Source organism: Cardiocondyla obscurior, linkage group LG04 (genome assembly GCF_019399895.1).
Source record: "Cardiocondyla obscurior isolate alpha-2009 linkage group LG04, Cobs3.1, whole genome shotgun sequence".
Classification (NCBI taxonomy): domain Eukaryota; kingdom Metazoa; phylum Arthropoda; class Insecta; order Hymenoptera; family Formicidae; genus Cardiocondyla; species Cardiocondyla obscurior.
Window position 1 is genome coordinate 7,742,662 of NC_091867.1, and position 25,258 is coordinate 7,767,919.

At 41.5% G+C, this 25,258-nt stretch overlaps 3 protein-coding genes across 3 annotated transcripts in view; 1 reads left to right on the forward strand and 2 right to left on the reverse strand.

Annotated features, from left to right (window-relative positions):
• The first annotated feature begins 748 nt into the window (after window positions 1-748).
• Nau (myogenic-determination protein nautilus) overlaps window positions 749-25,258 on the forward strand; it is a 38,330-nt gene continuing 13,820 nt past the window's right edge. Inside the window, exons 1-4 of the mRNA XM_070655421.1 lie at window positions 749-4,387; window positions 6,427-6,730; window positions 7,580-7,750; window positions 14,856-14,934. Coding sequence (XP_070511522.1) covers window positions 4,107-4,387; window positions 6,427-6,730; window positions 7,580-7,750; window positions 14,856-14,934 — 835 coding nt within the window. The 5' untranslated portion in view covers window positions 749-4,106. The remainder of the gene's footprint in view (window positions 4,388-6,426; window positions 6,731-7,579; window positions 7,751-14,855; window positions 14,935-25,258) is intronic.
• LOC139101897 (glucose dehydrogenase [FAD, quinone]-like) lies at window positions 20,026-22,283 on the reverse strand. Its single transcript, XM_070655407.1, has 2 exons — window positions 20,444-22,283; window positions 20,026-20,333 (listed from the first exon to the last, which is right to left on the reverse strand). The coding sequence occupies exons 1-2, from the start codon at window positions 22,211-22,213 to the stop codon at window positions 20,187-20,189; spliced, it is 1,917 nt and encodes a 638-aa protein (XP_070511508.1). The 5' UTR covers window positions 22,214-22,283; the 3' UTR covers window positions 20,026-20,186.
• On the reverse strand, window positions 22,461-25,240 carry LOC139101899 (glucose dehydrogenase [FAD, quinone]-like). The gene is made up of 2 exons (XM_070655412.1): window positions 23,113-25,240; window positions 22,461-23,034 (listed from the first exon to the last, which is right to left on the reverse strand). The coding sequence occupies exons 1-2, from the start codon at window positions 24,883-24,885 to the stop codon at window positions 22,900-22,902; spliced, it is 1,908 nt and encodes a 635-aa protein (XP_070511513.1). The 5' UTR covers window positions 24,886-25,240; the 3' UTR covers window positions 22,461-22,899.

Below are 25,258 nucleotides of genomic sequence, written 5' to 3' on the forward strand. Positions count from 1 at the left end.
TGTGATCCTCTTGCTCTCTCCTCCTTTCGACCCTGGCGAGACGAGCACATCCGAAGCTACGCCGAGGTTCCACGACGTGGTGCGAAAGGGAGGACTACCCCGTGTTTGCGAGGGCGCGCGCGCACTTGTCATCATTCCTGCACGTCCGTGGCACGTCCATGTGCATACATGTGCGTGCATTGCTTCTGTTTGCATACGCGTGTGCGAGTGTGCAAACCGGACGTTCACGCGCGCGCACACATCTCGCGTACAGTATGCGAGAATGCAGGGGAGTCGTTGTGGGTGTCTTCGAGAGCATGTATCGCCGGATGCTGCGACAGCGAATGAGAAATGAAGTCCGAGCCTTCGCTTCTCACCAAGTTGCTTATGACCGTGGATACAAAAGGCGTGCCTTTATACCCGCGATGAATTCATGCTCGTGACATCGTCCGCGGACGGGGACGCGACCCCGCGCTCTCATCTCGGCGATTTCTGACGTCGTTCGATAATAACCACTTTTAAGGATAATTGGCCTTGTCTTTTCTGACAAGAGGTACCGGGATCGCGAAACCGCGCGGATGAGATTTTAATAAAAGTCCATGTCGGGGGATATAGGCGCCGCGATGATTGTATACGTTGGCAGCCTTAGTTTCCTTTTGAAACGATCCTCATTAACAATGCCCGATAATGCGTTTTGATGCAGCTCTCTCCGGAGCGAAGTTTTAGATAGGAATTATTGCCAATTTTTTTTTTTTTTTTTCTACGTGACTTTCTATTTAAGACGATTAAGACGATAATCCATTGAATACTTGTACGCTGAAAAGCAGATATAGCGTTTGCTGCGCCGACGGCAGCTAGCGGAACGTGACTTTAGAGTTGTATACGTCGAGTTTCACATATGCCCCATGTATGTACCGCGCCGGCCGGATTGCCGAAGACCGATTTTTACCCGTTCTCTCATTCTCTGCCTCTGCTGCCTAGGATTACGCACGTTAACCGTTGTCGCCGCAGAAAACGCTATATCTGCTTTTCGGTGCACGTATACGCAAGTAATTAAATTGATTTTCTTACTTGTTTTCAAAGTATCTTTCCTCATGTTGAATTAGTTACAATACCCGTCGTTATTAAATTCATATATATTCAGTAAATGCAGATATTCCTCAAATACCGTTTATCTGGAACCACTGCCGGTTCTCCTGTAATCCGAGCGACCAGCATATTAAATGCTACACAGCGATTCTGAACGTATGTGTTTGGACAAGTGACGTCTCGTGATTCAGTATTCAACCATTGCTTCACTGTGAAAGCGAGATAATCCCATTTAACATTCTAGGTTCTGGAATTGGCAATTATATGTCATAAAAATACATCCTCGACGTATTGCCATTAAATTGCTTTATTTTATCATGCTTGGCGAAGCATTTATTTATTAAAAAAAAATTTTTTTTTTATAAATTGCTGACGAAAAACTTTATTAATTTCAAATTTATCTAGTCGTTCAGTAAACCATGCAAAAGGGACGAAATATCATATTAATTCAAACTCGACGTAAACTCACAAAAAAAAAAATTAATAGATTACGACATATAAAATATCGATTAATTGGAGTTTGTTCTCGCGGGCTAATTTTACTTTTATGTTATCGGCACACATCGTGTCGGCATGTCGCGGAATTCTGAACGTGTTTACACGGGACTTATAATTTCTGACGTTCAATCGCACCTTCGCCTACGAAAAAATACGATCGCCACCTTCCCTCCCCCGTCAAACCTTATCGTTATCACGCGGACACGCGCGAGTGCGGATTGTAGCGGCGATCGGTATTCGACGGGGCCGATGTTTGGTAGGCTAAAACTTCACCCCATTTTCTATCTCCGTGTGTCTGGATCGCTGCCAGGGTAATTTTAGCTTTTATTCGACGCTCAATAGTCTATTTTAATTCCGTGAAAGCGCGGAGCATAAAATGTGACAGACGCCGCTAGATTTACGTAAAGTTTACGTATCTGCGTAACTAGCTGGCGAACTGACGGTTATCTATACATATCTATACATATAGGCGTCCTATATGTATAGTTCTATGGACTATAGGCTCCTCTCTATCTCGATATATATGTATATATATATATATATATCTAGCTAGCTTTCGCTCTCTCTTCAATAAGACCGCAAATTGGATTGACTATCGAACGCGTATTGGAATGTCTGTCAAAAACCACGACCCGCTGTAATGAACATTTTTCTTTTTTGTTAGAGCGCCCGGCTATGAACTGTACGTTTCAGTTAAGCATTTTCGAATTCTGTCCTGAAACGTACCAGAAACTGCTGGCGAGCCGCAACATCCGCAGAAACTATATCGCCGGACGAAATACCTTCGTATAATCGACACAGTTAAATTACAAAACGATCGAAGATTGAATCTTGGAATTAATAAATTGCGCAATTAATTAAAATACTCGTCTTGCGTTTTATTGAGGAGACAGAAATTAAGCGGAGATGTTTTTTATTTTTTTTTTTTTTATTTTTTTTTTTCTGAAAACGTTACGTGATACTTAATTGACTTTAATTTACAATATAAATATATAAAGTCTAGAAAACAAGAAAAAGTCTTTCGTGTCTCTTACTAAAGAAATGTACGAACGATAAAAAGTCTCTCAGAAACATCAGCTAACCCAATAGATGATCAATCATTTTCCTCCAGACGAGACTAGAGGAAGAGAAGCGGAGAAACGTTTAAATCTCAGTTAACCGCAACTAATGTTCGTGATAGCAGTCCTTAGTCGATTAGCACTTCGTCCGGGTTGTTATGCTTTCGGACCACCGTGCTACCGGCGTTGATTTAAACCGAGGCTCGCGCGTAATAGCCCTCACGTCGCTCGTCGTGATTTTCCTGCGGCCAAAAGCTCGCGTCCGACGAATCTAACTCTCATTAATGATTAAACCACACCCCGTGATGAGTCCCTGCCAAACTCGTGCATCTATGACAGCACAGAGGCGGAGCGACATTCAGTTTGAAGGCGATTTTCCTCGGTCCCGATTGGCCGGGCGTCCTTAAAAATAGTCAGCCTGGGTGTGACCGTCGACGACGTGCATGTAACGTGTAAAATAATCCCAGCGCGTCTCCTACGAGAGCGAGTGTGCGTGCACGAGCGACCGGGCGAGTTTAACGACACGCGCGTCAAGAGATCCCATGTGGCAGAGGGACCGATAACTACCCGGAGGATGTCCAAGTCTTCACTCTGATCTGCGACTACGAGCTTTTCGGATCCGGTCCGCATCTGCTACGGTCGAATAACCGCGCGGAAGTTTTTCAAAGCCCGCCGGCAATATTTATTTTTTTTTTTCCTCCCCGGTGCTTTGAAGAGTGCAGCTTGCTCCGTATGCGTTTTTTCTCACGCGATCTTTGTACAAGCGCGAGACGACAGTGCGTTGTTCGCATCTGTCTTACGCGATTGATTGATCGGTACGTGGCTTCTTGTGTTTCGTAAAATTCGTGAAATCAGTTCTTCAGCTTTCCACTTGAATCAGTCTGGCTATGCCGGGCCGAATATGCAAGAGTGGTCGCACAATCGGTAAAGAACAGAAGAACGAATTGAACGACTTGAATAACGAACGATGCGCGAGGGTGGAATTTCAGTGGTTACAATAAATTGAAGCGGAAAATCTCGCACCTTGAATGAAACTGGCCAGGAAGCGTTGGACTCGGCAAAGTTAACGAAAAAATTAAAGAAGAAGTCGACACCGGCCACCGAATACGTTTGGATCCTGAATAGGACCAGTGAATCATCGTTCTTTCTTCAGGGAAGAAGAGAAAAGTCAAATTAATCGCCGCTGTGACGAGCGAAAGCAGAGAAAAAAGTCGCTGTCACGTTCTCGCGACAGGTGTTCTCCAGCCTCGTCTTCGGATCCAGCTGACTTTTAACGCGATGTCATTTCTGAGGGAAAATTAAAATCGACAAATTGAATTAAGTACGCTGGGTCTCGCAACGTTTACCGTCGGCCTCGTGTGTGATGAGTTCGGGGGTGAACACGTGGACGGGTCGATGTGCTTCGAGGGCCGTCGCAAGTGATCGGGTATAGTGACCAGCACGTGACGTCGCCACGCTTTCCCCGACGACGACCGGCGTGAGATGATGACCTTCGTGACGAACACAGTACCCTACGCGTACGAAGCGGCCACGAGGTCGGCATACGACGGTTACCGCCACCATCTGCATCACCATCATCATCACCATCATCCTCATCATCCTCATCATCCCCATCGGTATCGGCGCGTATACGCGCCGAGCGAACCAGAGTACCTGCAGGGATACATTTCCAGAAGAGACACGGACGACCGCGCGAGAATTATCGGTGCTAACAATGTTTTGGCGTCACCCAGCTCGCTGAATTATCGCAACGACCGAATCAGGTAAGCTTTTATCCGGGGAACATTTTTAATACTCTCTTTGTGTGTGACGAGCTTAAAATTAGATCACTGTAACTGCCTGTTAATTCAGCCATGTAAGAGAACGTTTTTAGTAAAGCTTTACGATAATAAGGTTTACGTGGATTTTCGTATCGACACTATCGCATATATTTTTTAATGTTATTAATAGATAGTAAATTAAAAGAAAATAAAATAAAAGTAATATTAAATTGTATTAAATAGTTAAAGGTATTTATACCTTTTGTGAAATATTCCATTAATTTAGTTATTAATTATACTTTTAAAACTGTTATTTTTTATCTCAATGTGTAAACTTAATTAATTCAAATAATGTGTTTTTATATAATACGTAATATTTTAATAATTATTTCCGCTGCGCACAGCTTTGTTATTTCTGTTAAGAATTAACTTATTTCTTTGGTCTGTTCCGGTTTCCATTTCTGTTGGTACATTGCAACTTCATAGCATTCTGCTTGTCTCTTTCTCCTTGCCTCCCTCCGCCTCTAGTTAGTTGTTTCATAAAATGTAAGCGTAACTTCGGAAATAATTATAGCACACGGAGACAATGAAATATAGTTCATACAATGCCCTACATATTCGAGTATATATTCCGCAGAGAACATTTAGAACTGTATTATTTTGTTAATTCCCTCTTTTTTTCAAATTCCTTTTAAATTATCACAATAAAGCGGTTTAATGAAGTTAATAGCTTTACTCTTTTTTTTTTCTTTATTTTTGTAAATATAGCCATTTTTAAAATTGTTACATTTTGTATCGTTCACGTAGGATCAGCTCTCTACATTCTTTTCTCCTAGCTTTTACCTTTGTAGTATCGAAGCATTATTGGATTTGGCGCGGCCAAATCAGATTTATTCAACATTGTTCCATTGTCAAAGCGCAAGAGCTGAAATATGTTGCTTTTACGGATTAGTATTAAAGCATTAGTGTAACAGCATGTTTGCGCGGTAAAATTTAATTCGTATAAAAAAAAATTTTTAGTCTTACAATTTGTTACAGTTTATAAAATAAAATTTCACACACGCGACGTACAAAAAAGTATTTCTTCAAATAATTTTCTTCTTTCTCTTTTGTCGTTCTTTCTTTTCTTTCTTATTATTTTTTTTTCTTTCTCTTTTTCGCTTTTTCCTTTTCATCTTTTTTTCAGCTCTGTGCTGCATCGCACTATCGTTAAAAATAATAAGACCGATTAAACTGTTCTTTAAACATTGAGTACGTTAATTTATATTTGCATTGAGCGCATAATGCATTTTTAAAAATGTGCAGAAAGATATTTCTCTCCTATTGAATATTTAAAAGTCGAAATTTGCATTAATAATATATTTTTGTGTTAACCTAATCTGGCGGGCCTGAAAAAATTATTTTGATAAAACTTGTAATTTTTTTTTTTTTTTTTTTTTTGACCGTCAATTATTTGCTTACTCTTTTATTCTATGATACAATGAAATTTAAATGAGATCGACACGTTCGGTCGCACGGTTGTCGTGTAATTGAAACGAGCTACCGGAATCATTATCCCCAATGAAAATTTGATGACGGTTTTACCGCGTATTAAACCATTTTCACTTCGTTTCGTCGCTCGTCGCTTTTATACAAGTGTCCTCCCCCTCTTTCTCCTTCCTCGCCGAGACGAGAGACACCTCTTCGCGGTGCGGCGAGGAAATACTTCTCGGCGAAACCACCTGGAACGTGTCCAATTGCAGAAACTACCTTTTGACAGACCTATGCACTTGTGTGCGTCGTTAAGTCCCGGTGGTAAGAGATAATTAAACCAAGAATCCGCGAATTAAATACCTATACTGGACATTTCGGCGTTCGCAGCTTAGCGCGCGCCAGGTACTTCGTTTTTCGCGCAGAAGGGATTATGTCGCGTACAAGTTCATGAACGAGAATAATCGGCATTTTATTAAATTGATTACTTTTGTACAATACTTTGCGATATACATATTATAATTAAATGTTGCTTGTTTTTAATTAAAAATAACTTTTTTTTTTTTTTTTAGTGCTCGGTACACCCTCGATTCGGATGACGCCTCGTCAGTAATATCGGCGGATGCTTCGGCCGATCTCGAGTCCGGGTCCGCGGACGCCGACGAGGCAAACGAGATCAACGAGACCAACGAGGCGAGCGAAGCGAACGAGAGCGAGCCAATCGAGCATGTGCCCCATCCTCACGTTTTGGATGCAGGCTCGCCGCACGGGCCGCGCAGGTGTCTTTTATGGGCCTGCAAGGCTTGCAAGAAGAAGACGGTCACCGTCGATCGAAGGAAAGCCGCCACCTTGCGCGAGAGACGGCGCTTGAGAAAGGTTAGTTGCCATAACGTCTGCGACATGTGCCTCGCACATTTCGTTAATGTCTCGGTATCTCGGAAACAACACGTTTATTTATTTTTTTTTTACTTCGCGTTTTTACAGAGTGATAATTGATGACTGCAACGACAGCAATTTTTATTTTTTGTCTAGTTAATGTTTTTTTATTTTTTTTTATTTTTTAATATGCATTTGCAACATAAATCTGTAATAGTTTAAAGACATTGTTTCTGAGGCACCGGAGTTCCTTAAGCTTGATTAATTATTTTGTGGACGTATGTGCTGCGTTTGAATTATGCAAAAAGTCATGACGTGTGCGTAAACCGTGTTTCCCGTTTACCGAACGGACACGTTGCTGTTTTGGCCGGTCTTGTAATTACTTAAAGCACATCATGTGCAATTCGTGTTTTCGGAGTAAACAACCTCAAAGAGAACGCGCTGACGGAAGGAAAACATCTGCGTAAGCGAAGTGATCGACTAAACGACGCCCCGTGATGATTCGAATGACGAATAATGTTTCGAGAGGCTGGCTTAAGTGTTAAATCTCGCCGGGAGTCGTTTGAAATCCGACGCCCGCGTGTACGCGCGTGCAATATTGGGAAGAGCCGAGTGAAATATAAACGCGGACGGGCGCTGAATTTTTCGTGCATAATAATAAAATATTGCCGAACAAATTTCACATGCTCGACGAATGTAAGAAGTTCCACTGTCGGTCAAGCGTGAGGCGACCGTATTCCGTTTTTGCTCGATCGATTCTCCTTCTCTTCGACGCGCGCGTTGCATTATCGCGTGCATTATTCGCGCAGTCTGTGACGCGTGTGGATAATTATGTAATTTCTGTTACAGGTAAACGAGGCCTTTGAGGTGCTCAAGAGGCGGACGAGCAACAACCCTAACCAACGTTTACCGAAAGTGGAGATACTGCGGAACGCTATCGAGTATATCGAGAGTCTCGAGGCGCTGCTACAAGGTAACAGACCTTCCGGACATCAGGATCACCCTTCCGCTGAGAGCATGGTAAGTACTACGTATGTGATAACTCGAAATAGGATCAGTGTACAGCGATATCGGTTTCAGCGAAGCGACCCGTGCGACAAAATTAAATCTTACATTAAATATTATTGATTAATTGATAATAATATAATTTAACTCTCCGAACCTTCCGTTCGTTAAACATTTTTGCCGTCACATGTTTAGACACAATATGTTACGCCACCACTTTTTTTTTACAATTAATCGAACCTTTCTAATTGATTGATAGTGAGACTCTCGTGAAAAAGTAGCACGTTGCACTTGAGATACGAGATGCATTTAAACGTTGCAGTCTACTTAGCCACACACATGTCCGACACGTGCATCGCATATCCACCGGTTCTAATGGTTTTTGACCCGCGACACCATTAAGCTCGTATCACCGTTTTTTTTTTTTTTTTTCTTTCTTTTTCTAGCGTGCGTAAAAAGGGTTATACTCGAGTTTCTCGCTCTCAAAAGGACGCGTTGTCGTTTATGATGATTACCGTAGCGAATATACGCTGATGCAAATGCAACTGGTGTGCATAAAATTTCTTTTAACGAAAGTAGAGCAAGTGTTTCCTCGTGATCCCTTTGAAAAGTTATAAACTTAAGTGTGTTTTGGAATATATAAATTAACGTCTTATAAATTAACGATAACAGTTATGATTAATGTTTATGGATTGCACTTGAATTGCACATTATTACGTTTGTCGAATATGTTTCTTAATGTTCAATACATGAAAAATTATTATGTTAGAGAGAATCTTGCAGTTTACAAATAACATTTAGCGAATAATATCTTAGTAATAAATTTGTGAGTAAAGTCTCGAAATTTTGTTGGATTAAATTTCATATCGAGCGACGGTCAGCGGCATAGATATATCACGAACGGGTGTCTCGGAGCCATTTCGATTTCGAACGTTAACTGAAATGTAATTGTATTTCTCTTTTGTCGGACTTTTATTACCCGACGCGTTACATCCGATCGATCAGGCATCCATCCACGACCCATTGACATGCAGATGCGTTCTTCACGTTTATTATTTCTGCAAATATTAAATTTACTTGAAAAAAAAAAAAAAATAAAATATAAATTGTCACAGACTCTCGATTTTGGCGATGCGAGGCGGCGTGCTTATATTTAGCGAAAGTGCGTCGACGTGTCCGCGCGCGAAAAAGCGTAGAAATATATTTCATTGTGTAATCTCTCCTGTGCCTTCTCAGGGAAGAGAATCTCGACGAGCGCGACGGCGCGTCGCGACGGGATTGCCGCGAAATTCCCGTGCTCGGTCAGGAATCCTTTTTATTTTTATTTTTTACGTAGTGCACTTACAGAGCACCGGAAACGCGGGAGGAGGGGTCCTCGGCCCTTCGCCCCCAGCACCCTCCTGCGCGACACGACGACGAGCCTCGCGTTCCGCGGCCTTAAGCCGCGTCTTACAAAACTCAGGCTCAATTTGTCTCGCGCTTTCGTCGACCCCCTTGCTCGCCGATCCTTTTCGTTGCGACGACGAGCTTGTTTGATCCTAAGTCCGACGCGGACCGCCGCTGAGGGATTTTCGTTCGATATTAATACCTGGAAGCGCCGAGATCGCGTTGGCGACCCGATACACCGCTAATCAGTATGCGATTGGCAGGTCTCTTATTATTCTCTTATCTACATGTGTACATCGATACAAATTTATTAATGGGTCTTTTAATTTTGTTATTGAGAAATTATTTTGTCGGTAAATTTACTTTAAAATTGAATATAAAGAGGTCGGTTTTAATAAAAAAAATAAATAAAAAGATAAAGTGGGAGAGCAAAAGAGGGAGGAAAAAGGGAGAAATAAGAGGGCGAGATTGATTGATTATTTTCTACCGGAGATCGATTTTCGCATGTGTGTCATACGTGTTGCTGACGAACTTCTCGTTTTCGATTGTTCCCTCGTTTACCACCGGGCACCGTTTTATCTCGATTTCTCCGGTGGATGTATATCACTGCCGGGAGAGCGTATCGCGCTGGATGTCGGAGCGTTTCTCGAAACACGCGGCGAACGGCGCGAGAGGAGGAATCGCTTTCACTCCGAGAATAGTCCGCCGCGACGCCGCATATAGATGCGCCGAGGACAAACCGATGATACGGGGCCGAATAAAATGCACGCGGGGTGTGTTCGGCGAGACCACTCGCGGAGCGTGGGAATAAACGAGGGAAAGAAGAATGAATTTGCCGGACGGGCGTTTCGTTGCGCCACGTTGATCGATACACGAGCGCGACCGGGGAAAGGAAAAAAAAAGAAAAAGAGAAAGTAAAAAAGAGGAGGAGAAAGAACGCGGCACTCTCTTTTCTCGTGGAGAACGAGAAACGATTCCCGATCAACTCTTCATTCCGCACCCTCGTGCTTCCACTCTCGGAATGCATCCGACGAGCATTCGCCGACCGTGCGCCAATAGTAACCACTGACGGGGAAAACGAGCTTTCAATGTCGATCGGAACGATCGCTTCCTTGTTAAGCTTTGATTTCTGACTCTTCTCGTTACCTCCCGCGCGCTTATTCGACCCCCATCCCCGGTTACTCGAATTTTATCGGTCTTTATTTGGTCATTTTTATGATTTTTTTTTTTTTTTCCTCGTCGATCGACTTCTTTATGCCTGCCTGATTGTTCATAAACTCGAAAGAGATATCGCTAAAAGCAACGTTGACTGTAATTAAATCCTTTAACCTTTCATTGTGTGGTAATTCCATCGACGCAAAAGCACTCGTTAAACTGCAATTTGCAAATTTCAACGTTTATCTCCGATATTTCTGACGCTGTAATACAAAATGACGGACAAGATGAAATAAGTGCTGCTGGAACTCGAGTCTTTGTGACAGAGATAATTTAGATTCTCAGTTGTCAGCTTTACTGTAATCGGGCGAAGTTTTGCGTAGGTAAAAGGTTTCTAATTGAACGCTATGAAAGTACGTCGCAAAATTAGTTTTACAGAAAATCCTTAGACATTTTCTTCCTCTATTCACCCTGAATTTGCAGGATGATTATGTGCATGCGGTGGCTATACATATACATTTATCTGGAATGTTACCTGATAATATTCGCCAGGGCATTGCGCTTATAGATCGATATGCAATAATTATCGCCTTGCCGTCTAGACTGGCCTTTAGCGTATTGAATTATTTCGCTGCAAATGAAAGATTAAATATGACACGGTGGCAGGTCATTTGGCGACGTGCCAGCAGCTATCGCAGAATAATCGGCAAAAAGAAAAAAAAACCCGGAAACTTTTTTCCTACCATCACAGAACTTGAATTCTTAAACCGAACAAGTCGCTGGGTAAAATCTACATTAATTTTATTAATGCGCAAGAGCGATAAAAGACCAAATAAAATTTAGATTCTGCAATTCTACAAAATAGATAGTAGTAAGACTCGGTATCGTCGAACGATTTCCAAGACGTAATGCTCCCCCGCGAACGTTGGGAATTCCGCAAACGTTCCTCGCCGTCATCTTGCGGAATCGATAAATTGCGAGAGCCGAGTTTACGGGTTGTACATAGTGTAACAGATGGAGACAAGCGGGTGCTTCGCGCGGTGTCAAAGTCGACTCGGCGAAGCACCGCGAGACATCCGCTGGCGGGTCCACCTCGCTCATACGTCTCCGGGGATTTCCGGTAAACGCAAAGCGATCCAAGGCACACTCTCGGGCGAGAATATCTCTCGCACTTAATGCGCGCCTCGTATTCCCGAGCGCGCGATTATTCGGAATTTATTCAGCCGCAGCGATCCGCGGGCGCATTATCACTCGCGCTACCCAGCAGGGTGCATTAACGCCGCTTCTGTCTTCTCGCGCGCGATGAAGACGCTCGCGCGTACATCACCGGGATCTACGATTGGCAAAGTAACGGCTCCCCTTTCGACCCGGGAGCATTTTGTTTCGGCGAGGCCCTCTTCGGCTCGGCCCGCGACCCTAAATCGAGCCGACCGTATCCTTTGGGGTTTTATGACGACCGCCGGAATAAGTCGGCGGACGAAAAATTGTTCCGTGCCGGCGAATAAATATTCATTAAAGACGAAGGCGTTTCTTTCGGTCCTCCGGCAACTTTCGTAAGACAGATGATACCACGCTTAGGGGAATCGCGGGCAAAAATGTATCCAATGTTTAATTTAGTCCGAGCTTATGAAGCCGACCATGCGCAGATCTTATTTATTTCCGTCGTGTCTTATAAGCTTCCCTTTTTTTTTATTTTTAGAGATAAAGAAGAATCACTTTCTCTGCTTTCTGTTAAAAAGCTGCGAACTTCTCTTCTCTCTCTATCACTTTCGACGGTGTCTTCCGGCGTGTGGTTTGTGCTCCCGTGATTTTATCGTTTAATTAGTTCCGAATTCGCGCGCCGCTCGCTGTCACGCGCGTTACCGCAATTATGTCATGATTACGCGGCGTGATTACATGGGTTTGTATCACGATGCTATGTAATGCGTATCACGAGAGCCGCTCGAAAGGGCTTTCGAACGCAGCCGGATTAATTGAACGCGAGGTATTAGCGATTCCGTGGATGGTAAAACCCGCCGATTCCGACTTTCGGAACAAATGTGCCGAGATGTGAAATATTCTTCGAAATGTAACCCCCCGATGAAACCCCTCGTTAATTAGCGCGTCGATATTTCCACGAGCCATTTCGATCTCGGTTTTTGGCCTGCAATCTTTTTCGCCGCGTATAGATAGAGCGTACGTGTTTAGATAAATCTCGTGATGAAATTATGTCGGAGTGCAAATCCTAAATTTATGCCACATCGCCGTGAATCATCCTGCATATGGCTCTCTTGGCATATACGTTGGTAACTCAAGTACTTGGACGACAAGGCTAGAGACAGCTTCAGTCGGCTTGTCATAGTGCATTCTCATTATTTAGAGAGACTGCATTACGTTTTATGCGCTCGAGGATGAAGCCAGAATATAACGGTGCTGTTGATAAGCTTTTACCCGTGCCTTTATTAATGCTTAAAATTTTTTATTTTTTTTTATTTTTACGACACCAGTTTCTCGTTACTTTTGAACTACGTACTTTCTTTGACTCTTTAAAAATTGATTATTAAATGCACTTAAAATAAGCCTTGACGTGTACGTATAAAGCAATTTATATTATAAATCGTATATTGAAATACATTTGCAAGAAGAAGTACTTTCCAATTAATTTTCTTTTTGTTTTTCTTATTTTTATAACGCAACGCTATTTCCGTGAAATAAAATTTGCATTAATCGATGAGAGCGTCAGTCGTTGCAGAACTCGCGCCAAATGATCGCGTCTACAAACGAGATCGTGCAGATTTCGAAGGTGATGCTGCGTTCCGTGATCGCTCATACGTATTCTCGCGACGACGCGTGCAGCGAGAACGTCGAACAAATGTGCGGTGCATTCGATTTTCAATTTGCGCGTCCCGTCGATGCGCTTTCTGGGCCGCCGGTGACCCAATTTCGCGTACTTCGTGCACGCGGAGTCGGAGGAGCAAATTGGGTAACGATAATTCCAGCGATTCCACCCGTCGCCGCTTCCCGCCTATCGTCGTCACGCTTCGCTCGCGAATATCTGCAGGGATGATCCTCGACCGTAGGATAAACCGAGGCACGATCGGGTTAATAGCTCACTCGAATACAACCGGCATTTCGTGCTCCACGTTACTTAGCGGAGATTAATTCTCTGGGTCACGTAAACTTTCGGATACATCATGCTCCATTCGAGCGGCTGCTGCAGTTTCGAACATGTAACTCCCTGATATATATATTTACATATCGGCTCTCGAACATTGACGTTTTGCACTTTTATCTCCCTCCGTTACCCAACTATTTTGCTTTTACCGTGACGCGTAGGTGAGCGCTTCGTCAAAAGTAAAAAAATATACACATCAATCGTCTTGATATTAAGCCTTGTAATGTTCGGTGATAAATTTCCAGCTCGATCCTTTTTCGTACGGAAGCGATGGAGTCTGTTATCTCCCGGGCTTATCTCACTTTAAGATTCTTAGGTATTACGGTTCTTAAGACCGTGCTTTCGCCACGTGAAAATATCTTTGCAAACTTGAAAATAAAAAGTAAGCTAAAAATTCGATGTAAAGCGGCCATTAAAAGGTGGCTTGCGGCGGAAAAAGAAGCAATGTGCTTTTATAAACGGTTAATAGCAACGGATAATTTACAATACAAGTAATTAGGTCGTTTAAAGTATTTAGGTTTTTTTTTTTTTTTTTTTAAGTTTTACGTTAACATCGCTGCAATTTTGTACGAATTAGAATAAAGCTGAAGTCATTGCCTGATCAGTTTACCCTGTATCGCCGTACAAAGTATACTTGCATAGCGAATGCATTTTCTTTGAAATACGATTACTTCGCTAACGTATTTGGATCGCGTTAAACAGCGGAGTCACCGTTAAAAGTGAAGGAAGAATTTCATTACTTTGAATGTAAATCTAACAAGAGACAGATGAACAGATTTTCTTCGAATCCTTTGTATTTAAAATAAAATCTCGTTTTCAAATTAATAATACGCAAATAGCCATTATTGGCATAAATCACATATTTGATCTGTATAAAATTTTTTTTTTATTTTTTTTATATTAAGCAAAGCAAGTGCTAGTTCAGTATTTTTAATATCGCAAAACGTTTGGATGACATTTTCATGAAATTGAAAAGGGATTGTATCTATTTCTTTTTTTTTTTTTTTTTTGCTGGAGAAAAGAGGACGGAGTCTAGAAAGCGTAATTAAAACCGGGACTTATTGTTCCTTACCAGGGAAATCAAGCGAAGTAACGCGATCAATGGTTTCCTATCGGAAAGCATTTGCGCGATATAGAGTTAGTTCGATTTAATTCGAATTCGTCGTTTCCCCTAATCCTTCCCTATTGAGAATCCATTATTCTCGAGCACGCTCGGCCTCTGTTGCAAGTGATATTCCCGTCGACGTGCTCCGTTTCATTTGCGTCGCGAGATGAAACGCCGCGGTCACGGATACAGCTACATTGAGAGGACATAAGAAAAAAAAAAAAAAATTAGGAAAGAGAGAGAGAGAGAGAGAGAGAGAGAGAGAGAGAGAGAGAGAGAGAGAGAGAAGCACTGCTTTACATTCATTTTCTTATTTACAGAATGGGGAGTCGCCGCAGTATGTGACGGACAGACTTCGGCAATTCTCGGATCCTTTGGCAAGGTTTCAACCAATTAACGGTGAGTGGTATTACTTACATTTTACCCTGCGTACGGTTGCTTACAAATTTAGGCTCTCAGGGGAAAGTACTTAACACCGAGGTGCTCTTTCCCCGTCCTCCGCAACATATCTTTCGGAGACTTTAATTACAGTCGTGTGCATATACGCGTGAATTACGTAACAAAAAAAAATAGCCCCGACACGTTGCACCGGTTACTGAGGCGATAATTTTAACTATTGTCTTAAAAATGTAACAGTGACGGCAGTACTTACGACGGTCAGCTCACTTTTAGATACTGCGGTAAATATATTTACAAAAAACTATCGTGAATAAATATTGGATTAATCTGGATCATATTTTAAAATATTTAATGTCGAAGAAAAAAGAAATATATATTTTAAATTAATTTTATATAATTTATTTCTTTTTATTTTTATTAAAAAAATTTTTTATGTTTTAATTTGTTAATATACTTTTCGGTTTTTTTTTACTAATTCTTAAACTATAATTTTGCATGGATAGATTACGTTTTTTTATCATTACAACGTGCACACCGCGTACAAAAATTATTAGAAGAAAATTCCTGACGTTGCGCTCTCGCGCTTTCACAGAAGAAATGGCGAAATGATTAGCGCACCGCGTGTCCGCAGTCCCCCGAAATTCTCGTCGCTCATGACTCGTTCTGTCACGCAAAAAAATCATCAACATCTGCATCGCATAAGGCGGCATTAGTATACAAGTCGTTACACTGTCTCATGATTCAAGAGCTCATAGGATTAAATTTGCGTTCGTTATTTCTCGCGTACGTCGAGTAAAAATAGATGGTACGTATTTCCGTGAAAATAGGTGGACGAACGTAGTTTTTCGGCGCATGTACCTAGATCATGCAACGTACTTTTAACAAACTCCACAATAAAATAAAAATTATTTTAATATAAAATTATATTTCTATCGAATTTACGATAGTTTTTCTATTTCGAGCAATTAATTAAATTATTTACTTAAAACAAGAAAAAAAAAGATATTAAAACATTTGATAACCACGTAGATGAAAACCATAAGTTTTATACGATGATATAAAAAATGTCGGCGATAAGTCAGATATAAAAATGATATCGTTCGGCCGCGCGAACTCATTTACAGCACTTTAACGGGCGCGCCGGGCGAAGTGATAAGACCGCGATCGAAACTTTCGCCGCTTCCGTTTCCTTTTCAAGCTACTGAACTGCTCGGGGAATATGCACGGGAACGAAGGCGACGAAGTCTGCGAGTATTACCGTTAGAATCAGTCCGTGTTTCGTTGCGTGTCGCGTCGTACTTCTGCGAAGGTACCGAGGCGCGTCTTACAAAGTAAACCGACACGGGCGATCTAAAACGGCGGGTCACTCGCGCGCACCCCGGCAGGTATTTTTAAACAGATTAATGTCGGACATGAGACGGGGCATTAAGCAGATCGGTATTAATGAGCTTTGTCATCCCTGAGTGACACCCGAGTCTCCGTTCGGTTACACTCGTCGCTATAGATAGCCCACCCGTGCGCTTCTCCGCGACATTTCTTCCCGCGACCGCTCGCGCGTGCAAAGCCGGCGTGTCGCGCCTACGAAAATCCTCGGTTGTAAGTATGTAGAAACCGGTGGGATTATCCGCGCTCACATGCGAGCTGCGTTAAAAGAGCCGAGGCCAGTTGGAACGCGAAATCGGAACAATCGGACTGCCGCTCGCTTCGGCATTGGGTGGGATGCTGTTCCTTTGTTACTTAGAGCTGATTTTTTCAACTTTTTGATAAATTTATCTACCAGACAAATCGTCTATCGTTATCTTTTTATTTAAACGAATAGAGACAGACGCAGACGCTTAGCTATTTGCACCTCTAAAATTCGTATCACGGTGATATCTTATTTCTTCATTATCTTGATTATCTTTTAAGTTAAAAGGCTTTTGCGCTGCTCAGTTTCTAAACACTTTACTTTTGGGGTTTGAAATTAAAAAACTTAATTTTGCCAGTATGCTTTAAACTCTATTAAAAGTTTGCACTACGCCCCGAAAGCGAAAGGGTTAAAAAAAAATTCTTTGTCGCATCTGGCGCTCGCTCGCCCGCCCTTTCCGTGTTGGTAGTAAAACGTATGCCGTGAATAAGCCTTAATACTGCGAAGGCAACAACCTCTATCGAGCCGGTATTGCGAATCTTTATTTACGAAGATACTCTGCCAGACTGACTTTTATTTTTTTTACTTTTATTTCATTTCTTTGACGTCAAAAATATTAATACGTATCTATACGTCGCAAACAAATAATTACGAGACAAACTTTTAAACGACCAGAATAAAGGTATTTGAGGGTTCAACGAGATCACTCAGCAATAAATTCGGCTAGGCACTTGATATCCAGCACTGAGACAATAAAAGCAATAAATCTAGTATGCCGTTCTCTTCACCATTTTTTTTTTTTTTTTGTTACATCGTACATACAAATTCATACTTTGACGTGAGTGCGCCGAATATTCGCTCTCTTGACTCCCCGATGTTTCCCAAATGAATAATAAATCTTTGAAGGCTCCGATATACGTGCAATCAGTTTACCATAGTTTTACTGAGCTTTGCAGCAGAAAGAGATTACGTTTTACAAATGAATATTTCACTATGTTTTTTTTTTCTTTTTTTCTTTTTTTTACATTGTGTATTACATACACTTGTATACGCAAAATTATATTCTGCGTTCTCTCGTTTTCTTACATATTTTCGAACGATTTAAATTAATAGAGTCGATTACTTCCGAATATATATTTTGCCTCGCAATATTCCCGTCGTCCACGTGCTGTTCTCTAGTTTTAACGTTTACCAATCACACTGTCCGCGATACAGAGCTGAGGATTAATCCCGTTGTCAATGGGCTTGCGGTCGGGGTCGCCTTCTGACATCCGATCGATCCTCTCGGCAGATCAAATTCTCGCGTGGCGCACGCGGCACCGCCCGTTCGCTCGCTTTTTCGGAGTCCGCCCTTCCCGTTCCCTCGTTTTCTGGCGTCGAAGACGCGCTGCGTTTTCGGATAAATTATTCGGGAGGCAGAAGACCGTGCACTGGAGGGCGCGGCCCTATTTTCCGGTCGACCGCCTGTGCAATTTCGATCGGTGCGCGCCAAGAGAAGCTGCCTCGACGCTACCACAATGCGGCCTCGATCTTTATAATTGACTTCCCATCCGAGATTCTCTCTGACACTTCGTCAGCCCATAAATGATCGTATAAAAAGAGAGAGAGAGAGAGAAAAAAATAGGTGGAGATTGCACTGTCGATCGCGTCGAAAAGACGCGCGCCGTTGTCAATTTCCGTAATAAATGAAATATACAGAGCGTTTCTCTTCCGCTGTCTCTCTTACGCTCGCTCGGCCAAGCGGCGTTTATTTAGAGGAATTATTGCGATATCGAAACCAGCAGAGCACGAGAGAAGTACAGATTGACTGAATGAGGGCTCAGAATTTAATAATAGTTATAATTTAAATGCGAATTCCGTGGATTTACATTAAAATTGCACGTATGCGCCGGATGATGTTCAGAAGTAGTTTTCATTTAAATTTCAGATTATTTTACTGCCAAATTCCGCTGGTAGACTTTTATTTCGACGTTCCATCTGTTTTCTGTACATTAATTTACACGGCTTTACAAAGAAATCCGGAATGTAATCGTTCGATAAGCTGAAATTATAAATTATGCACGCCAAGCTGCGGTAGATTTAATCAAAATTTGACTTTAATCTTTCATACACGTCGATTAATATTCGCTTTTTGTTCAACGGAACTCGTCTAACCGCTTCGCCCACTCTAAACTATAAACGTTTAACGCGAAGATTGCTATCAATTTAATTTAGTCCTCTCTGTTTTAATCTGAGTCGTAAAATGTCGGCGATAGCGACACCCTGTCACTCGTACGTGCCGTTAAATGTTAACAAATTTATTTCTCGTCACGTAATACAGTGTGTTTCTCAACACTTCTCTCGAAAACGTACTTTTGCCTACCACTCGTGTCGTTAATCTGCTCGTAAACGGCGAATATTGCCCATGTAAACGCCATTAGAGCCAACGTCATCGAGATCAAGAGCCTCTCGACGTTTCCCGCCTACACTTGGTCCAAAATGGAACAGAGGTTACGAATTAATTGGTAATCCTCCTTAATCGATTGCCGACTTTTCTCCCCCTCCCTCCCAATTAAACAGCACGCGTTAAATTAATACAAATATATTTGTGATATAAATTACAAAATTTTATTCGACATATACGAGTTATCTATGATCGGGTTATACGTAATGAAAAATATATAATTAGAACGCTAGTACGCAAATAGATAATAGAATTTCCTGTTCGTCGTCGCGCGAGTCCCACGTATCACGCACGCGAGCGACTCTCGGGGTGGCAGGGCGTCGAAGTAGCCGGCGGGATTCTTACATGTGTTCTATATTAAATTATTGCGTTTATGCGACGCTACCCTCTCGCAAGCGCGGTGGGAACGAGGGAGCGAGGAAGAGCCGCGATAGAGCGGAGAGCGACCGGCACTTGGACATTTATCCCCGCGGCTATTTCCGTGAGACACTTGTAATGTTTTCGTTTTTCCTCTGTGCCGAAAATGCGGCGGGATTAATTGGCCTACATTCTGAAAATAGATGAGCGCTGCAACGAGCGCGTGTGCGTGCGTGGCTTCGCGCGCGCGCGCTCACGCACACACGTGGAGGGCGTGAATCGACACACGTTTACAAGAGCCGAACAGTTCATTAATAATCCCGATCAACTGGTTTAAACAAGATATATGTATAATTAGAATTTAATTGAAATTTATAAATGCTTGTGAAGCATTCTCTTATAGATTTACCGTTTAGTTTCTCGTTGTCCGTTCGAGCGATGGTAAAATTGTATCACTGTCGACAAGGTGTCACGATATGGTTACTTTGGGCGTGTGAACACTTCAGCCATGCCAAATCGTATCACGTGCGCGATGTACACGCCTGTTCTGTAACAGCTTGCGAGGAAATTCTCCTTCGATCAAGTTATTTCATCTGCAAAATGCTAATCCACACGTGTCAAACGTAAGAACCATGTTAATGAAGGAAATCGTAATGTCATTCGCTTGTAATTCTCACAAATTTATTGCCACCTACCATATAAAATCAACAAATATGTACATCGCATTACGTAGGGTTTAATATCGCCACAACATTAAATTAACATACTATTGGTATTATCAGAAATTTCGACATGGAGCCACTTTGAAAAGTATATCTATTAAATCTACTTATTCTTCAAGTAACCCCATTCTTCCTTGATCATATCCGCTGCTTTTTCGGCGATCATGTACACGGGTATGTTTATGTGCGCTGACACAATTTCGGGCATAATGGACGCATCCGCGATTCGTAATCCTTGAACACCAATCACCTGCAAAATATTACATATTAGTTGTTTTTTTTTTATTATTATTTTTTTTTAAGATAGCTAGTTATTCTTTTTATTATTGTATTTTTTATAAGCATCACGTTTTTAAATACCTTTAATCTGGGATCAACGACAGCAGTTGGATCTTCTCTCGCTCCCATTTTGCATGTTCCGGAATAATGATAGAGCGTGGAAGACATTATTCTTATCACGCATTCCCAATAAGCGTCAGAGTCGTACTCGTAGCTGTTGCATTCCGGATAAGTAACGTTTATTAATTGTGAATTAAACTTCTGCATTATCTCTGTCCGGCCGATATTTAACGAAGCTCTAATTCCGGCGATCATCGACCTGACGTCGTCGGGATCGTCAAGATAATTCGGAACGATTTCCGGTTTGTCGTTAACGTCATTAGTTAAGAGTTTTATTCTACCTCGACTTTTTGGTTTTAACAGTATTGACTCAACGCTGTAGCCGTAGGTGTTAAGGTATTTGTGCCAGTTTTGATACAAGGGCTCTTTCAGGCCCAATAATTTTGGAAAAATATCTTTAAATGTACCGCCGATAAATAATAATTCGATATCCGGTAAACCGGTACGTTTTTCCGGCTGTTTTGTGTTGATGAAACCGAGGGCCTCGCATCCGCCCGGTATCGTTATCGGTCCTCTTCGGTTTTTCATAAAGTTCGATACATGACGATTGACGGGTTTCATCAATTTAGATAGCCGCAAACTTAACGACGCATTAATTTTCCACGTTAGCCCATAGAAGTTCAGGTGGTCCATCAAATTCTCGCCGACAGGCGCATTTTTTACGACGTTTATGCCTAGATCTGCGAGATGCTTTGTCGGTCCGATCCCGGAGAGCATTAACAGTTGAGGCGATTTAATCGCACCGGCGCACAGAATCACTTCTTTCTTCGCGTACACAATGATACGTCTACCACTCTTGATTAACTCTACGCCGATTGCGCGATTTGATTCAGGCTCGATCAGCACTTTTGTCACGGTACTCTCCAGAGTTATGTAAAGATTTTTGCGGTCGCGTATAGGACGCAAGTACGCTCTATTGCTGCTCAGACGAGTGCCGTTCAAGATCGTAGTCTGCACATACGAGAATCCTATTTCATTTTTTCCATTGTAATCTACCGTCGGATATCCCAATTCCTCGCCAGCTTTTAAGAATCCCTCCGCTACCGGAGTATGAAACAACGGGTAAGTGATGTGCACCGGTCCGTCCGTCCCGTGATATGTAGTATCCGACTTCAGCTCGGGGATATCTATTTTTTCAAGCTTTTTAAAATATTTAAGAACATCTTTGTACGCCCAGCCTTCGTTTCCCATCTCGGCCCAACGGTCGTAATCCTCGGCGCTACCTCTGGTGGCTATCATGAAATTGAGCACGCTGCTACCGCCTAATACTTTCCCCGCCGACCATGTACAACTATTATTCTTCATACCTAGGCAGTATTTGTCGGACGGCTTGGTTTTGTAATTCCAGCTGATGTTGTTGTCCATAGCCGTAATGGGAGCGGCTATGGGAATATTCATGAAAAAATCCTCGTGGTATCCGGCCTCGATGAGTAGCACTTTGTCTTGAGGAGTTTCGCTCAATCTCGCTGCCACTGTAGCGCCGGCAGTGCCGGCGCCAATCACTATGAAATCGTACGTGTCTCCGAATTGCGGTGTCATTTGTCGCATTCTTCGACTTTGAAAGTCCTGATTTTGCCCCAAAAGGCTTAACATTCCTATACTAAAATCTATTACGTCCGATAATGTTGATCTATTCGTTCCGCTGTTGTGCGACAATTGTTCTTCAGACTGTAAGCCAAGCACGACACTTAAACTAAAAACACGAAGTAGAATTGTCACTTTGCCGATCATGATTAAGATAGTATTTAAACGGCGAATGGAAGTACTTTGGTAACAAGAAGAAATTTTATTTAACTGCTCGTTATATATAAAGACGTGTTTGCCATGTAAATGCTCAATCAGTTCGAATATGTATGTATGATAAAGAATTTACGTTTCAGTTCGCGGCTAAAGCTTCCAACCAAGTTTCTCCGAATCGAATCTTATCGCGAGTATGTTTAAATTTTTGTACATGTTTGGATAATATTTCGTGTCATCTTGTGCACTTCCCTAATTTATATTTTGATTCTGTTGTGAATTTGTGTCAGCGTGGCTTGATTGAAGAATGTTGTCGAATAACTTGTGACTTTATCATTTTAATGTCGCAGCTGATTTCAATGATCGTTATCAGTGTCACGTAATACTGATATTTTTTAATCGTATATTCGGTTGGATACCGTATGTGTAATGCACGTCAGTTTGTGCTTAAATTGACTCGAATAATATGAACGTCGTTAAATTTTTTATAATGTGATACAGAAAAAAAAAGATAAAAGATAATTGGACAAAAAATTTAATGATACAATCAAGTAATTTTAATAATGCATATGTAATATTTAATCGCTTCGTATAGAACTGATAAAAAATTAACAAAGAGTAACAAAACATAAAAAAAATAATAATAATTTCACGGTGTTCTATTACTATTGTAAATTATATTAGTATCCCCATTCTTTTTTTATCATATCTACAGCTTTTTCGGCAATCATATAAATGGGTATAGTTGGGTGCCCTGATATAATTTCGGGCATGACAGACGCATCTGCCACTCGTAAACCTTGAATACCGATTACCTGCAAAATATTTTATGTGAATTTATAAAATATGTTTTTTTTTTTTTTTATGATTAATTTTTTTTTATAAATAAATACTTTTAATTTGGGATCGACGACAGCAGTCGGGTCTCCAATAGGTCCCATTTTACAAGTACCGCTTTGGTGAAAAAGAGTTGTGGACAGCATTCTAATGAGGCACTCCCAATAAGCATCAGAATCATATTTGTAATTGCATTCAGAATAAGTAATATTCACCAACTGAGAATGCAACTTTTGCATTGCCTTCGTCCGACCAATTTTTACCGTGGCTCTAATTCCAGCTATCATTGTTTCAATATCATTACGATCGTCGAAATAATTTGGCACGATCTCGGGTTTAATATTAATGTTGTTAGCTAATAATGTTATTCGGCCACGGCTCTTGGGCTTTAACAATATCGGCACCATGGTATAGCCGTAGGTATCGTATTTTTCCCATTTTTCAAGTATAGAATCTTTAAAGTTAAATACTCTAGGTACCATAAAATTTTGTATTGAAGTACTAATGTACAAAATTTCCATGTCTGGCAAATTGTTACAATTTCTTAATTGTTTCGTGTTAATAAACGCGAGAGCCTCGCATCCAGACGGCAATGTGTACGGTCCTCTGCGGTCTATAAAAAAATCTCCAGCGTACGGATGCAAAAGATTTAATACTTCGGATAGATGGAACGTTAGCGGCGCTTTTGTTATCCACGTTAATCCGAAAAAGGCGATATGATCCATGAGGTTCTCGCCGACAGGCGCATTTCGGATGACGTTTATGCCTAGTTCGGTGAGTTGCTTTTCTGGTCCGACGCCGGAAAGCATTAATAATTGCGGCGATCCGATAGCACCCGCGCTTAAAATTACTTCTTTACTCGCGAAGACGGTGATATTCCGACCATTTTTAATGAACTCCACGCCGACCGCGCGGTTTGTACTTGAATCAATTAGCACTCTTGTTACCGTGCTGTCGAGAGTCACGCGAAGATTTTTGCGATCACGCACGGGATGCAGGTACGCTCTGTTGCTGCTCATGCGAGTACCGTTTATAATCGTACATTGCACATATGAGAACCCTTTAATGTTTTTTTCATTATAATTTACCGTCGGATATCCCAATTCCTCGCCAGCTTTCAAAAAAGCCTCCCCTACCGGAGTACGAAAATTCGGGTAAGTAATATGCACCGGTCCGTCCGTGCCGTGATAAGCTCTGTCCGAGCTTAGCTCGGGGATATCCATTGTTTCTAACTTCTTAAAATATTTTAATACGTCTTTGTACGCCCAACCTTTGTTCCCCATCTTGGCCCAACGATCGTAATCCTCGGTGCTGCCTCTAGTAGCTATCATGTAATTAAGAACACTAGTGCCGCCGATTACTTTTCCTCTCGGTATAAGACAACTATTATTTTTTATACCACGACAGTACTTATTGGACGGCTTAGTGCGATAGTTCCAATTGATTTTTTGATTTACGCTGACGACGGAGGCGTATACTGGAATACCCATAAAGAGATTTTCGTTAGAACCGGCTTCAATTAGTAGAACTTTGACTTGAGGCATTTCACTTAGCCTCGCGGCTATAGCTGCGCCGGCTGTACCGCCTCCTATTATTATAAAGTTATATGTATCTCCGAATTGCGGTGTCACGTCTGAGATTTCTTGATTCAAAAATCGTCGGTTTTCGTTTAAAAAATTCACGGCACCGGTCGTCGCTTTTAATACTGATTGCACACTCCATCTGTTATTATGGTTGCTAAAAAAATTGCTAAGATAACGTCCGTGCAATTTGTTTATTATAGCACTAATGATAAAAACGCAAAAAATGTATCGAGTTATGTTTATCATGATTGATGAATAATTAATGAAAAAGAAATGGAATATATTGAACTTGCAACATTAAAAAGTCGACGTGACTGTTCACTTTGTTTGTATCCGATATATAGTTTTTATATTTACTTCGTGTAATCACCGATAATAATTACCATTTCACTTACGACTCTCGAGTTTATAAAATTCAACTGGCGAATTTCGGTTCCTGCTTACACGTATTTTTATAAGTTAGTGTCCCCTCCGTGCCAAAAAATTCACAAATGTTGCACAAACGACCTTGACGGAAGCGTAAATTAGTATGCGACTAGTGAGTAACGTTTATATTTAACATAAATTGCAAAACTTACTTCTCCGTTAATTTAAATTTTTTATTAAATCTCATCGTGTT